This window comes from Dendropsophus ebraccatus, chromosome 2, assembly GCF_027789765.1.
Source record: "Dendropsophus ebraccatus isolate aDenEbr1 chromosome 2, aDenEbr1.pat, whole genome shotgun sequence".
Lineage (NCBI taxonomy): Eukaryota > Metazoa > Chordata > Amphibia > Anura > Hylidae > Dendropsophus > Dendropsophus ebraccatus.
The window spans coordinates 85,777,043-85,790,795 of record NC_091455.1 but is presented as its reverse complement, the minus strand read 5'-3'; the positions used below and the strand labels follow the sequence as shown (position 1 = coordinate 85,790,795).

The 13,753-nt window shown below is 43.3% G+C and overlaps 1 protein-coding gene across 4 annotated transcripts in view; it reads right to left on the bottom strand.

Annotated features, from left to right (window-relative positions):
- Positions 1 to 3,251: 3,251 nt before the first annotated feature.
- Positions 3,252 to 13,753, bottom strand: part of LOC138784545 (probable 2-ketogluconate reductase) — a 36,023-nt gene continuing 25,521 nt past the window's right edge. For 2 of the 4 annotated variants that reach the window (XM_069960140.1, XM_069960139.1), the window contains exon 6: positions 3,252 to 4,281. In XM_069960140.1, coding sequence (XP_069816241.1) covers positions 4,125 to 4,281 — 157 coding nt within the window. In that variant the 3' untranslated portion in view covers positions 3,252 to 4,124. The remainder of the gene's footprint in view (positions 4,282 to 13,753) is intronic. The other 2 variants (XM_069960142.1, XM_069960141.1) reach the window with 2 other exon arrangements.

Below are 13,753 nucleotides of genomic sequence, written 5' to 3'. Positions count from 1 at the left end.
CATTTTTACATACATACATATCCATGTAATTCCAATGGAGTGTCCAGCAGGGGGCGCACTATATATATATATATATATATATATATATATATATATATATATATATTTATTTATAGAAGTCAATGGTACTTCTATATTTAGTGCGCCCCCTGCTGGACACTCCATTGTAATTGCACCCTGATTCGGGACGTCATCAAATTTTTGAGAATTTGAAGTCTCCATGATATACTAAATTAAGGGAAATAGCTGTAAATGTGCATTTCCCATAATTAATGTACATTAGAAATTTGTCTAACTTTCCATAAGTAATAACATATTAAAAAATATTTTTGGCTGGACTTCTCCTTTAACCCATAGCTGCACCAGGACGTTATTGAACGTCCTCGTGCCGCTATGGGAGTTCAGAGGGGGGGTCGCGCGGCGACCACCCTCTGAACTGCCGCGATCCCGGGTGCCGCGTGTAGCCCGGGCTCGCGGCTATTAGCGGGCACGGTCCGATCGCCGTGCCCGCTAATTAAGTACTTAGAAGCAGCTGTCAAAGTTGACAGCTGCTTCTAAATACTTGCTAATCTCCATACCTGGTGGTCTAGTGGGGGGATCGCCCCCCTGCGGCGCGATTGCGGGGGGGCGATCCCTGCATCCATACCGGGCCGGGGTCTGCTCCGTAATGGCGCTGATCCCGGCTCGGCATTCTATTACTTTTGGCTGCAGCAGCCAAAAGTAATAGAACACCGATCTCATGGATTCATGCAGTATAACTATACTGCATGGATCTCTATGAGAGATCAGAGTGCATATACTAGAAGTCCCCCAGGGGGGCTTCTAGTATATGTCTAAAGTAAAAGAAAAAAGTATTTTTAAAAACACAAAATCCGCTCCCCTAATAAAAGTCTGAATCACCCCCCTTTCCCCATTTTATAAATAAAAATAAATAAATAAATTAATAAACAAACATGTTTGCTATCGCCGCGTGCGTAATCGCCCGAACTATTAATTAATCACATTCCTGATCTCACACGGTAAACGGCGTCAGCGCAAAAAAATCCCAAAGTGCAAAATTGCGCATTTTTGGTCGCATCAAATCCAGAATAATTGTAATAAAAAGCGATCAAAAAGTCATATATGCGCAATCAAGGTACCGATAGAAAGATCACATCATGGCGCAAAAAATGACACCTTGCACAGCCCCATAGACCAAAGGATAAAAGTGCTATAAGCCTGGGAATGGAGCGATTTTAAGGAACGTATATTGGTTAACAACGGTTTGAATTTTATACAGGCCATCAGATACAATATAAGTTATACATGTTACATATCGTTTTAATCGTAACGACTTGAGGAACATGCATAACAAGTCAGTTTTACCCCAGGGCGAATGGCGTAAAAACACATTTCCCCCAAATAAAAGAAATGCGTTTTTTTTTTCAATTTCACCACACATATAATTTGTTTCTGGTTTCCCGGCACATTTTAGGCAAAAATTACATCTGCCTTAGCAAAGTACAATTAGTTGCGCAAAAAATAAGGGCTCATTTGGGTCTCTAGGTGGAAAAATGCAGGCGCTATGGCCTTATATACACGAGGAGGGAAAAACGAAAACGCAAAAATGAAAACTGGCTGTGTCCCCTAAGGGTTAATGAAGAACTCAAAAAGGTGAAACCAAAAAAATACAGTGCAGACAACGGGTTTGGGAACATAACAAAGAATCTGTACTCATCCAACCCCATGCCCCAGCAGCTATGAGTCACCACCTCACTTTCACGCTATGGTCTCTAGTTTCTCCTGTGTTCCCGTGTCAGCACGACCCAGCGGAAAGTGCCTGCAGCGGTGTCCCAATCCAGTAACTGACTGGCTAAAAGGACATTCCTTTCTGGGCAGCTGGGAAGCCCGGTCATGATGTTGCAGGAGCAGGAGCTTCAGGAGGCTGGCAAGGGTCCGTGAACAGTGATGAAATGCTGCGGGGCAGCAGGAAGGGTAAGCATAGATTCTTTATTATTTTCCCACACCCTCTCTACCCACACTGTATTTTTGGTTTTCACCTCAGTTCTCCTTTGATTTACTTTATTCCCTATCCACAGGGCAGAACGGGGCCACAACTCTGCCCCACTGCTCTATTCACTCCATTGGAAACTGCTAAAGGGGCCATCCGGTATAGAGGGGGGTCACATGGTGATCCCTCTATACCATCTTACCGGCACCACAATGCAGCTGTCCGTCGTGGTGCCAGAAGGGGTTAAAATGTTTGTCTGGTAGATTGATGGCCAGGGAAGTCTTCATAATGGGATGAGTAATATGGAGAAGAAATGAAAAAGTCAACAACTTTAATTATCAAAAACATCACCTGCAGTTCATATGCAGAGAAGATACCCCCTGTGAGTCACTGGATGTAACTGCACTATAAACACTTATAAAGTCTGCAGAACCTGTATACAGCTGGATCTACTTCTACATAGTCACTGCTTAGGGAGAATATTGGTCTTTATATAATGAATTTTATACAGTAACAGTATAGTGGTATTATCCAGTTCACTGCTTAGGGAGAGTATTGGTCTTTATATAATGAATTTTATACAGTAACAGTATAGTGGTATTATCCAGTTCACTGCTTAGGGAGAGTATTGGTCTTTTTTAATGAATTTTATACAGTAACAGTATAGTGGTATTATCCAGTTTCTGTAGTGGCCATGCGGTGATGGTATTATTTGCCCTGTATATACTGGTTTTGGTAACATATGTGCTTATATAGTTGATTTTATTCAGTGACAGTATAGTGGTACTAGTCACTATGTGATAGTATTGGTAGTAAATTGCCAGGAATAGAATTCAGAACTACACATCTCTGCCACTGTGGTGGGTGCTCTTTTCGCAACTGGTTCTTCAACCAACAGTCACGTATGAGTAGATAAGCCACGGCACACCAGTTGAAGATGCAAGTGAGAATATTTATTTACAGTGAAAATAGACAAGTATAGTCTGCATTCCAGCCAGGATAAGTATATGGGTACAGAAAATGAGATCAAAGTTTAGTTGCGGCGTTTCGTTACTAACCATCCGTTCTTCACCAGACCATATTCCTTTAACTCGCATTACAGACCCTTGTGCCTGAGGAAGGTTTTGGTTAGGACCGAAAAGTTTCAACTAAACTTTGGTCTCATTTGCTGTACCCATATACATAGCCTGGCTGGAGTAAAGACTATCATTGTCTATTTTCACTGTAACTAAATATTCTAACTTGCATCCAACTGGTGTGCCGTGGCTTATCTACTCATAAGTAGTCATGGTGCAGTGATATTGTATATTTGTATGATTATCCTAAAAGTTTGCTCTGGAGCCCCACTTACACCTCTAAACACTGCTTTAGCTTTTAGCCACATGATCAGCCCATCAGCTAAAGCACAATCCTCATACTGTCAAATAGATCTAGTATGAAATAATTACCTACCAGCTCATCAGGTATCTTGGATTGCACATACAATCCAAACATGAGAACCCAACCAGATGCCGTCTTTTAAAAATAAAAAAAAGTCACTTCAAAAAGGGTGAGTGCCCTCTCCGTTTCTCCTTTTGGATTATGATACTTGCTGTGTTTATCCTAGAGAGTGAGCACCAACCAGTGAGTATAGACAGCATACGTGTTTGGCGTGTCTAATTCGGCGGGATATAAGTAAAAAGGTGATTGATATATGCCTCCTGGAGTAGTGCCGGTAGTTTTTTACTTTCTTTTACACAGACAAGACAAGACTACTACTACTCAAAGCAATTCCTGCTTTCTATAAAATTACTTATATGGAGGCTTGATCTAAATGTGTCACAACAATCTAAAATTAATAAAAGAAATACATCATTTTTTTATCACTGTTATTTAAAAATATAAAAAAAAAACCTTAACAGTCTTTTGTTCGGGCTACATTTTCACATTAGCAATGATACAATTTTATTTCTAAAAAGTTTTACAGTCAAACGGATTGGAGTGTATGTGCTCAATTATAACTATAAGGTGTAATCTGTGTAAAATCATCTAGATAACAAATGTGCATAACATGACCGGAGTGTCACATGTGAAAAGGATTGACATTCTTGTATTATAGTAATGGATATAAGAGATCTTCAAAGGATCTCCTATGTTAATTCATAGTAACTTCATAGGAAATAGGAAGGTTGTTTATAAGATCCATTATACTTTGCACCATCTCCTCCATCATAAGATGCCTGGTTTGGAAGGTTGAACTGCCCATGTGGGGTGCTATAACAACATTTCTGAGTTTAAGAAGTAGGTGATCTCTAGAAGAAATGTAAGTAAAACAAGTTATAAAACAAGTTTTAAAAAAAGTTAAAAAGTCTACACTAAAACAAACAAACAAAAAAAACTAATATTTGTGAACCAGGTTGGTCATACTCTTTTGTTTCAATGTTTTTATATTTGGCTGACATGTAAAGTGACCATTAAAGGGTCTTCCCAGTAAACCTAAGCTGATGCATTATGTTAAAATTAAACATATTTCTAAGGTGCAACAAATATATTGTAATCCCACATGTAAAAAGACAAAAAACAAACAAAAAACCTTTGGTCAGTTCTCCTGCAACACCATTCACACTAGGCAGGTGCACATTGCTATGGCTGACAATGCAAACACACAAAAAAATGCAACAGCTCACTGCTATTGCCAAGACGTATACCCAATAGAGATATGAAAATCACTGAAAGCAGCCCCTGTCCCCCCCAAAGAAAATCTGCATACCATTTGCAAATAGTGTGTACCATCCCACCACAGCAAAGTGGCTTCATACACAGGATGGAACCTAAGAGCCTCAATATTTTGATAGAGATTTTCTTCAGCAGTAAGAGGGCAGCTTTTAGTGATTTTCATATTTGCATTGGGTTTATGTCTTGCCATTAGCAGTGAGCTGCTGCATTTTTTGTACTCCCCCCTCCCCCCCTTTGTTTTATAGTCGGTTACCCTTGGTTGCATCCACCTTAATGAACCCGCAAAGGTGCCCGGTTCTACTGCAATCTCCTGGTCTCAGCCAAAGCACTGCCAGATACACTATACTGTTCATGCAAGAAAAGGGCATTGTGGGAAAGTAAGTACAATATTGCACAGTTACAGTTTAGAAAGAAAATTGGGAGGTCATCAGATCAATTGAAGAAGACGATTAGTACAATAATGTAAGTTATTTTACCAAATGAAGAATATACTCTGTATGGACAAAAGTCTGTGCTTACGCAACATATTTTTTTACGACAAGAATGGACGTTCTAATCATATAAAATGTGTTGCATTTAAGTCAATGCAAGCAACGGCCATTGTTTGCTATGGTTGCGGAAATAATTGACATGTCAATTATTTCTGGCGGTTGTGCATTGAAATCAATGCAATTTTCACTGCAACAACAGCTGTTGTTTCACACTCACAACAACAGCTGTTGTTCATGCAGTGTGTGAACATAGCCTAATAGCATTTATACACATTCTATTCTAAGCCCAAAAGTAATTGTTTTGGAGTTAATCCCCTCTGCAGTCTTTAAACCTTCCACTCTTTTGCAGACTTTCTACAAAATTTTGTGTTCATTTGTGAAGTCACAGAGGGCCTAGCTTGCAATCTCCATTCTATCTCAAAGATGTTCTATAGGGTTGAACTCAGTGCTCTGTGTAGGCCAGTCAAGCTTTTCCAAGCTCCTGAAAATCTGCAAGCTGAAATGTCTCCTCTCCTACTTTATAAACACTTGGAAGCAGAGACCAAAGTAGGCTCTGCACTTCAAGAGCTCAGGAAAGTCTCTTAGGCTCTTTATACAATACTAGAAAATAAAGTGTCAGTGTGTATAGAGAGTCCTGTATACCTGTAGTATAGAGTTGGTGGAGGTCTTGTATACCTGAAGTATATAGTTTGGGGGTCCTGTATACCTGTAGTGTATAGTTTGGGGTTCTGTATACCTGTAGTGTATAGTTTGGGTTTCTGTATACCTGTAGTATAGAGTTGGTGGAGGTGCTGTGGCAGTGTTATCCAGTCACAGTATGGTGGTATTGGTCAGGTCTGGTATGGCAGTGTTATCCAGTCACAGAATGGCGGTATTGGTCAGGTCTGGTATGGCGGTGTTATCCAGTCACAGTATGGTGGTATTGGTCAGGTCTGGTATGGCAGATTCATCCAGTCACACTATGGCGGTATTGGTAAGGTCTGGTATAGCGGTGTTATCCAGTCACTGTATGGCGGTATTGGTCAGGTCTGGTATGGTGGTGTTATCCAGTCACAGTGTGTCGGTATTGGTCAGGTCTGGTATGGTGGTGTTATCCAGTCACAGTATGGAGGTATTGGTCAGGTCTGGTGGTGTTATCAAGTCACAGTATGGCGGTATTGGTCAGGTCTGATATAGCAGTGTTATCCAGTCACAGTGTGGCCGTATTGGTCAGGTCTGGTGTGGCGGTGTTACCCAGTCACAGTATGGCGGTATTGGTCAGGTCTAGTATGGAGTTTTCATCCAGTTACAGTATGGCGGTATTGGTCAGGTCTGGTGTGGCGGTGTTATCCAGTCACAGTATGGCGGTATTGGTCAGGTCTGGTGTGGCAGTGTTATCCAGTCACAGTATGGCAGTATTGGTCAGGTCTGGTGTGGCAGTGTTATCCAGTCACAGTATGGCGGTACTGGTCAGGTGTGGTATAGCAGTGTTATCCAGTCACAGTATGGCGGTATTGGTCAGGTCTGGTGTGGTGGTTTTAGTCAAGTCTGGTGTGGTGGTTTTGGTCTGGTCTGGTGTGGTGGTTTTGGTCAGGTCTGGTGTGGTGGTTTTGGTCAGGTCTGGTGTGGCGTTGTTAAATGTGACATGTGGAGCTATTACCTACCAGTCCTGATGCTAATTGGTGAGGATGGGGCGTCTTCAGGTTTAGTGCTTAGGGCAGCAGCAGCTGGTAATACTGTTCTGTATACATGTAAAGATGGAGTAGGGGGTCCTGTATACATGTACTGTATAGATGGAGCAGGAGGTCCTGTATACATGTAGTGTATAGATGGAGTAGGGGGTCCTGTATACATGTACTGTATAGATGGAGTAGGAGGTCCTGTATACATGTACTGTATAGATGGAGTAGGGTCCCTGTATACATGTACTGTATAGTTGGAGTAGGGGGTCCTGTATACATGTACTGTATAGATGGAGTAGGGGGTCCTGTATACATGTACTGTATAGTTGGAGTAGGGGGTCCTGTATACATATACTGTATAGATGGAGTAGGGAGCCCTGTATACATGTACTGTATAGATGGAGTAGGGGGTCTACCAGTTATTACTGTGGATGTTGTGAGGCAGCTTCCCTAGCAACCACAACTGCCTGTGAAAATGAAAGCAGTAATCATATTGGTTGCTAAGGCTTCCAACTGCCGTTTCCTCTGGGCAAAGCTGCAGCTAATTATATCACCTGTATTTGCAGTGTGAAGATTTTCCAATTCATCTCTATGGGGCGCCACTCTTCCCCCTCCCCCTCCTCTCCTGTACATCTGGCGGGGACGGGACCTTCGCTAAAACCTTCCCGGGCACCCGATGTATCTGTGTGCCAAATTTGGGGTCAAACGGTTCAGGCGTTTGGAAGTCTATTTAGGACAGACAGACAGACAGACTTTCATTTTTATGATATCTATATCATAAAAATCAAAGTCTGTCTGTCTGTCCTTCTGTCTGTCTGTCTTTCTGTCTGTCCTCTATAGACTTCCAAATGCCTGAACCGTTTGACCCAAATTTGGCACACAGATACATTGGGTGCCCGGGAAGGTTATTGCGAAGGTCCCGTCCCCGCCAGATGTACAGGAGGGGAGGGGGAGGGGAAAGAGAGGCGCCCCATAGAGATGAATGGGAAAATCTCCTCACTGCAAACACAGGTGATATAATTAGCTGCAGCAGACACGGCAGTTGGAGCCTTAGCAACCAATAGGATTACTGCTTTCATTTTCACAGGGAGCAATGGTTGCTAAGGAAGCTGCCTCACAACATCCACAGTAATAACTGGTAGACCCCCTACTCCATCTATACAGTACATGTATATACAGGGCCCACTACTCCATCTATACAGTACATGTATATACAGGTCCCCCTACTCCATCTATACAGTACATGTATATACAGGGCCCCCTACTCCATGTATACAGTACATGTATATACAGGGCCCCCTACTTCATCTATACAGTACATGTATATACAGGACCCCCTACTCCATCTATACAGTACATGTATACAGGACCCCCTACTCCATCTATACAGTACATGTATACAGGACCCCCTACTTCATCTATACAGTACATGTATATACAGGACCCCCTACTCCATCTATACAGTACATGTATACAGGACCCCCTACTCCATCTATACAGTACATGTATATACAGGGCCCCCTACTCCATCTATACAGTACATGTATATACAGGACCCCCTACTCCATCCATACAGTATATGTATATACAGGACCCCCTACTCCATCTGTACAGTACATGTATATACAGGACCCCCTACTCCATCTATACAGTACATGTATACAGGACCCCCTACTCCATCTATACAGTACATGTATACAGGACCCCCTACTCCATCTATACAGTACATGTATATACAGGACCCCCTACTCCATCTATACAGTACATGTATACAGGACCCCCTACTCCATCTATACAGTACATGTATATACAGGACCCCCTTCTCCATCTATACAGTACATGTATACAGGACCCCCTACTCCATCTATACAGTACATGTATATACAGGACCCCCTACTCCATCCATACAGTACATGTATATACAGGACCCCCTACTCCATCCATACAGTACATGTATATACAGGGCACAACAGGTATACCAAACTGTGACTGGGTAACACTGCTACACCAGACCTGACCAATACCGCCATACTGTGCTGGATAACACTGTCATACCACACCTGACCAATACCGCCATACTGTGACTGGATAACACTGCCAGACCTGACCAATACCGCCATACTGTTACTGGATAACACTGCCACACCAGACCTGACCAATACCGCCATACTGTGAATGGATAACACCGCCACACCAGACCTGACCAATACCGCTATACTGTGCTGGATAACACTGTCATACCAGACCTGACCAATACCGCCATACTGTGACTGGATAACACTGCCATACCAGTCCTGACCAATACCACCATACTGTGACTGGATAACACCATCATATCAGACCTGACCAATACCGCCATACTGTTACTGGATAACACCCCCATACCAGACATGACCAATACCGACACACTGTGACTGAATAACACTGCCATACGGGTAAATACAACCCTGCAGGTATACAGGAAACTACAGGTATACAGGACCCTTAAAACTATACACTACAAGTGCACGGGACCGCCACAAAACTATATACTACAGGTATACAGGACCCCAAACTTTACACTACGGGTATACAGAACCCCAAAACTATATACTACAGGTATACAGGACCTCCACCAACTATATACTTCAGGTATACAGGAACTCCACCAACTATATACTACAGGTATATAGGACCCCAAACTATACACTACAGGTAAACAGGACCTCAAAACCATATACTACAGGTATACAGGACCTACACCAACTCTATACTACAAGTATACAGGACCCCAAATATACTACAGGTATACAGGAACTCCACCAGCTATAAACTACAGGTATATATGACCCCAAACTATACACTACAGGTATACAGGACCTCCACCAACTCTATACTATAGTTATACAGGACCCTCAAACTATTTACTACAGGTATACAGGACCCCCAAACTATATACTACAGGTATACAAGACCTCCACCAATTATACACTACAGGTATCCAGGACCCTCAAACTATAAACTACAGGTATACAAGACCTCCACCAACTATACATTACAGGTATACAGCACCAACTATATACTACAGGTATACAGGACCCCCGAACTATACAGTACAGGTATACAGGACCTTCACCAACTGTACACTGCAGGTATACAGGACCTCCCTCAACTATACACTATAGGTATACAGCCCCCCCAACTATGCACTACAGATATGCGAGACCTCTAAAAACTATACAATGTGGGTATACAGAACCCCTCCAACTATGCACTACAGGTATACACTAATTCCACTAATTAACTCAGATGAAACAATACCTTTAGCTTGGCCTCCTGGGCACCTTAGAACAAATCTAATTAACACACTGACACTATATCCCCGGGCAGCGCCGGGTACATTTTCTAGTCTATATTATAAAAATGAAAGTCTGTCTGTTTGTCTGTCCTTCTGTCTGTCTGTCTGTCTGTCCCATATAGACTTCCAAATGCCTGAACCGTTTGACCCCAAATTTGGCACACAGATATATTGGGTGCCCGGGAAGGTTTTAGCGAAGGTCCCGTCCCCGCCAGATGTACAGCAGAGGAGGGGGAAGAGCGGCGCCCCATAGAGATGAATTGGAAAATCTCCACACTGCACACACAGGAGATATAATTAGCTGCAGCAGACACGGCAGTTGGGAGCCTTAGCAACCAATAGGATTACTGCTTTCATTTTCACAGGGAGTTGTGGTTGCTATAGAAGCTGCCTCACAATAGATCCACAGTAATAACCTGTAGACCCCCTACTCCATGTATACAGTACATGTATACAGGACCCCCTACTGCATCTATACAGTACATGTATACAGGAACCCCTACTCCATCTATACAGTACATGTATACAGGGCCCTCTACTCCAACTATACAGTACATGTATACAGGACCCCCTACTCCATCTATACAGTACATGTATATACAGGACCCCCTACTCCATCTATACAGTACAGGTATATACAGGACCCCCTACTCCATCTATACAGTACATGTATACAGGACCCCTATTCCTTATATACAGTACATGTATACAGGACCCCCTACTCCATCTATACAGTACATGTATATACAGGACCCCCTACTCCATCTATACAGTACATGTATACAGGACCCCCTACTCCATCTATACAGTACATGTATATAGGGCCCCCTACTCCATCTATACAGTATATGTATGCAGGGCCCCCTACTCCATCTATACAGTACATGTATGCAGGACCCCCTACTCCATCTATACAGTACATGTATACAGGACCCCCTACTCCATCTATACAGTACATGTATACAGGACCCCCTACTCCATCTATACAGTACATGTATATAGGACCCCCTACTCCATGTATACAGTACATGTATACAGGACCCCCTACTGCATCTATACAGTACATGTATACAGGAACCCCTACTCCATCTATACAGTACATGTATACAGGGCCCTCTACTCCAACTATACAGTACATGTATACAGGACCCCCTACTCCATCTATACAGTACATGTATATACAGGACCCCCTACTCCATCTATACAGTACAGGTATATACAGGACCCCCTACTCCATCTATACAGTACATGTATACAGGACCCCTATTCCTTATATACAGTACATGTATACAGGACCCCCTACTCCATCTATACAGTACATGTATATACAGGACCCCCTACTCCATCTATACAGTACATGTATACAGGACCCCCTACTCCATCTATACAGTACATGTATATAGGGCCCCCTACTCCATCTATACAGTATATGTATGCAGGGCCCCCTACTCCATCTATACAGTACATGTATGCAGGACCCCCTACTCCATCTATACAGTACATGTATACAGGACCCCCTACTCCATCTATACAGTACATGTATACAGGACCCCCTACTCCATCTATACAGTACATGTATATAGGACCCCCTACTCCAGCTATACAGTACAGGTATATACAGGGCACTACAGGTATACAGGGCCCCCTACTCCATCTATACAGTAAATGTATAAAGGACCCCCTACTCCATCTATATAGTGCATGTATACAGGACCCCCTACTCCATCTATACAGTACATGTATACAGGTCCCCCTACTCCATCTATACAGTACATGTATACAGGACCTCCTACTCCATCCATACAAGTATACAGGGCAGTATTACCAGCTGCTGCTGCCCTAAGCACTAAACCTGAAGGTGCCCCATCCTCACTCACCAAATAGCATCAGGACTGGTAGGTAATAGCTCCACACGTCACATTTAACACCGCCACACCAGACCTGACCAAAACCACCACACCAGACCTGACCAATACCGCCATACTGTAACTGGATAACACCACCACACCAGACCTGACCAATACCGCCATACTGGGACTGGATAACAGTGCCAGACCAGACCTGACCAATACCGCCATACAGTATATGTATGCAGGGCCCCCTACTCCATCTATACAGTACATGTATGCAGGGCCCCCTACTCCATCTATACAGTACATGTATACAGGACCCCCTACTCCATCTATACAGTACATGTATACAGGACCCCCTACTCCATCTACACTCACTGGCCACTTTATTAGGTACACCTGTCCAACTGCACGTTACCACTTAATTTCTAATCAGCCAATCACATGGTGGCAACTCAGTGCATTTAGGCATGTAGACATGGTCAAGACAATCTCCTGCAGTTCAAACAGAGCATCAGTATGTGGAAGATAGGTGATTTGAGTGCCTTTGAACGTGGCATGGTTGTTGGTGCCAGAAGGGCTGGTCTGAGTATTTCAGAAACTGCTGATCTACTGGGATTTTCACGCACAACCATCTCTAGGGTTTACAGAGAATGGTCCGAAAAAGAAAAAACATCCAGTGAGCGGCAGTTCTGTGGGCGGAAATGCCTTGTTGATGCCAGAGGTCAGAGGAGAATGGGCAGACTGGTTCGAGCTGATAGAAAGGCAACAGTGACTCAAATAGCCAACCATTACAACCAAGGTAGGCAGAAGAGCATCTCTGAACGCACAGTACGTCGAACTTTGAGGCAGATGGGCTACAGCAGAAGAAGACCACACCGGGTGCCACTCCTTTCAGCTAAGAACAGGAAACTGAGGCTACAATTTGCACAAGCTCATCGAAATTGGACAGTAGAAGATTGGAAAAACGTTGCCTGGTCTGATGAGTCTCGATTTCTGCTGCGACATTCGGATGGTAGGGTCAGAATTTGGCGTCAACAACATGAAAGCATGGATCCATCCTGCCTTGTATCAACGGTTCAGGCTGGCGGTGGTGGTGTCATGGTGTGGGGAATATTTTCTTGGCACTCTTTGGGCCCCTTGGTACCAATTGAGCATCGTTGCAACGCCACAGCCTACCTGAGTATTGTTGCTGACCATGTCCATCCCTTTATGACCACAATGTACCCTACATCTGATGGCTACTTTCAGCAGGATAATGCGCCATGTCATAAAGCTAGAATCATCTCAGACTGGTTTCTTGAACATGACAATGAGTTCACTGTACTCAAATGGCCTCCACAGTCACCAGATCTCAATCCAATAGAGCATCTTTGGGATGTGGTGGAACGGGAGATTCGCATCATGGATGTGCAGCCGACAAATCTGCGGCAACTGTGTGATGCCATCATGTTAATATGGACCAAAATCTCTGAGGAATGCTTCCAGCACCTTGTTGTATCTATGCCACCAAGAATTGAGGCAGTTCTGAAGGCAAAAGGGGGTCCAACCCGTTACTAGCATGGTGTACCTAATAAAGTGGCCGGTGAGTGTATACAGTATATGTATACAGGGCCCCCTACTCCATCTATACAGTACATGTATACAGGACCCCCTACTCCATCTATACAGTACATGTATATAGGGCCCCCTACTCCATCTATACAGTA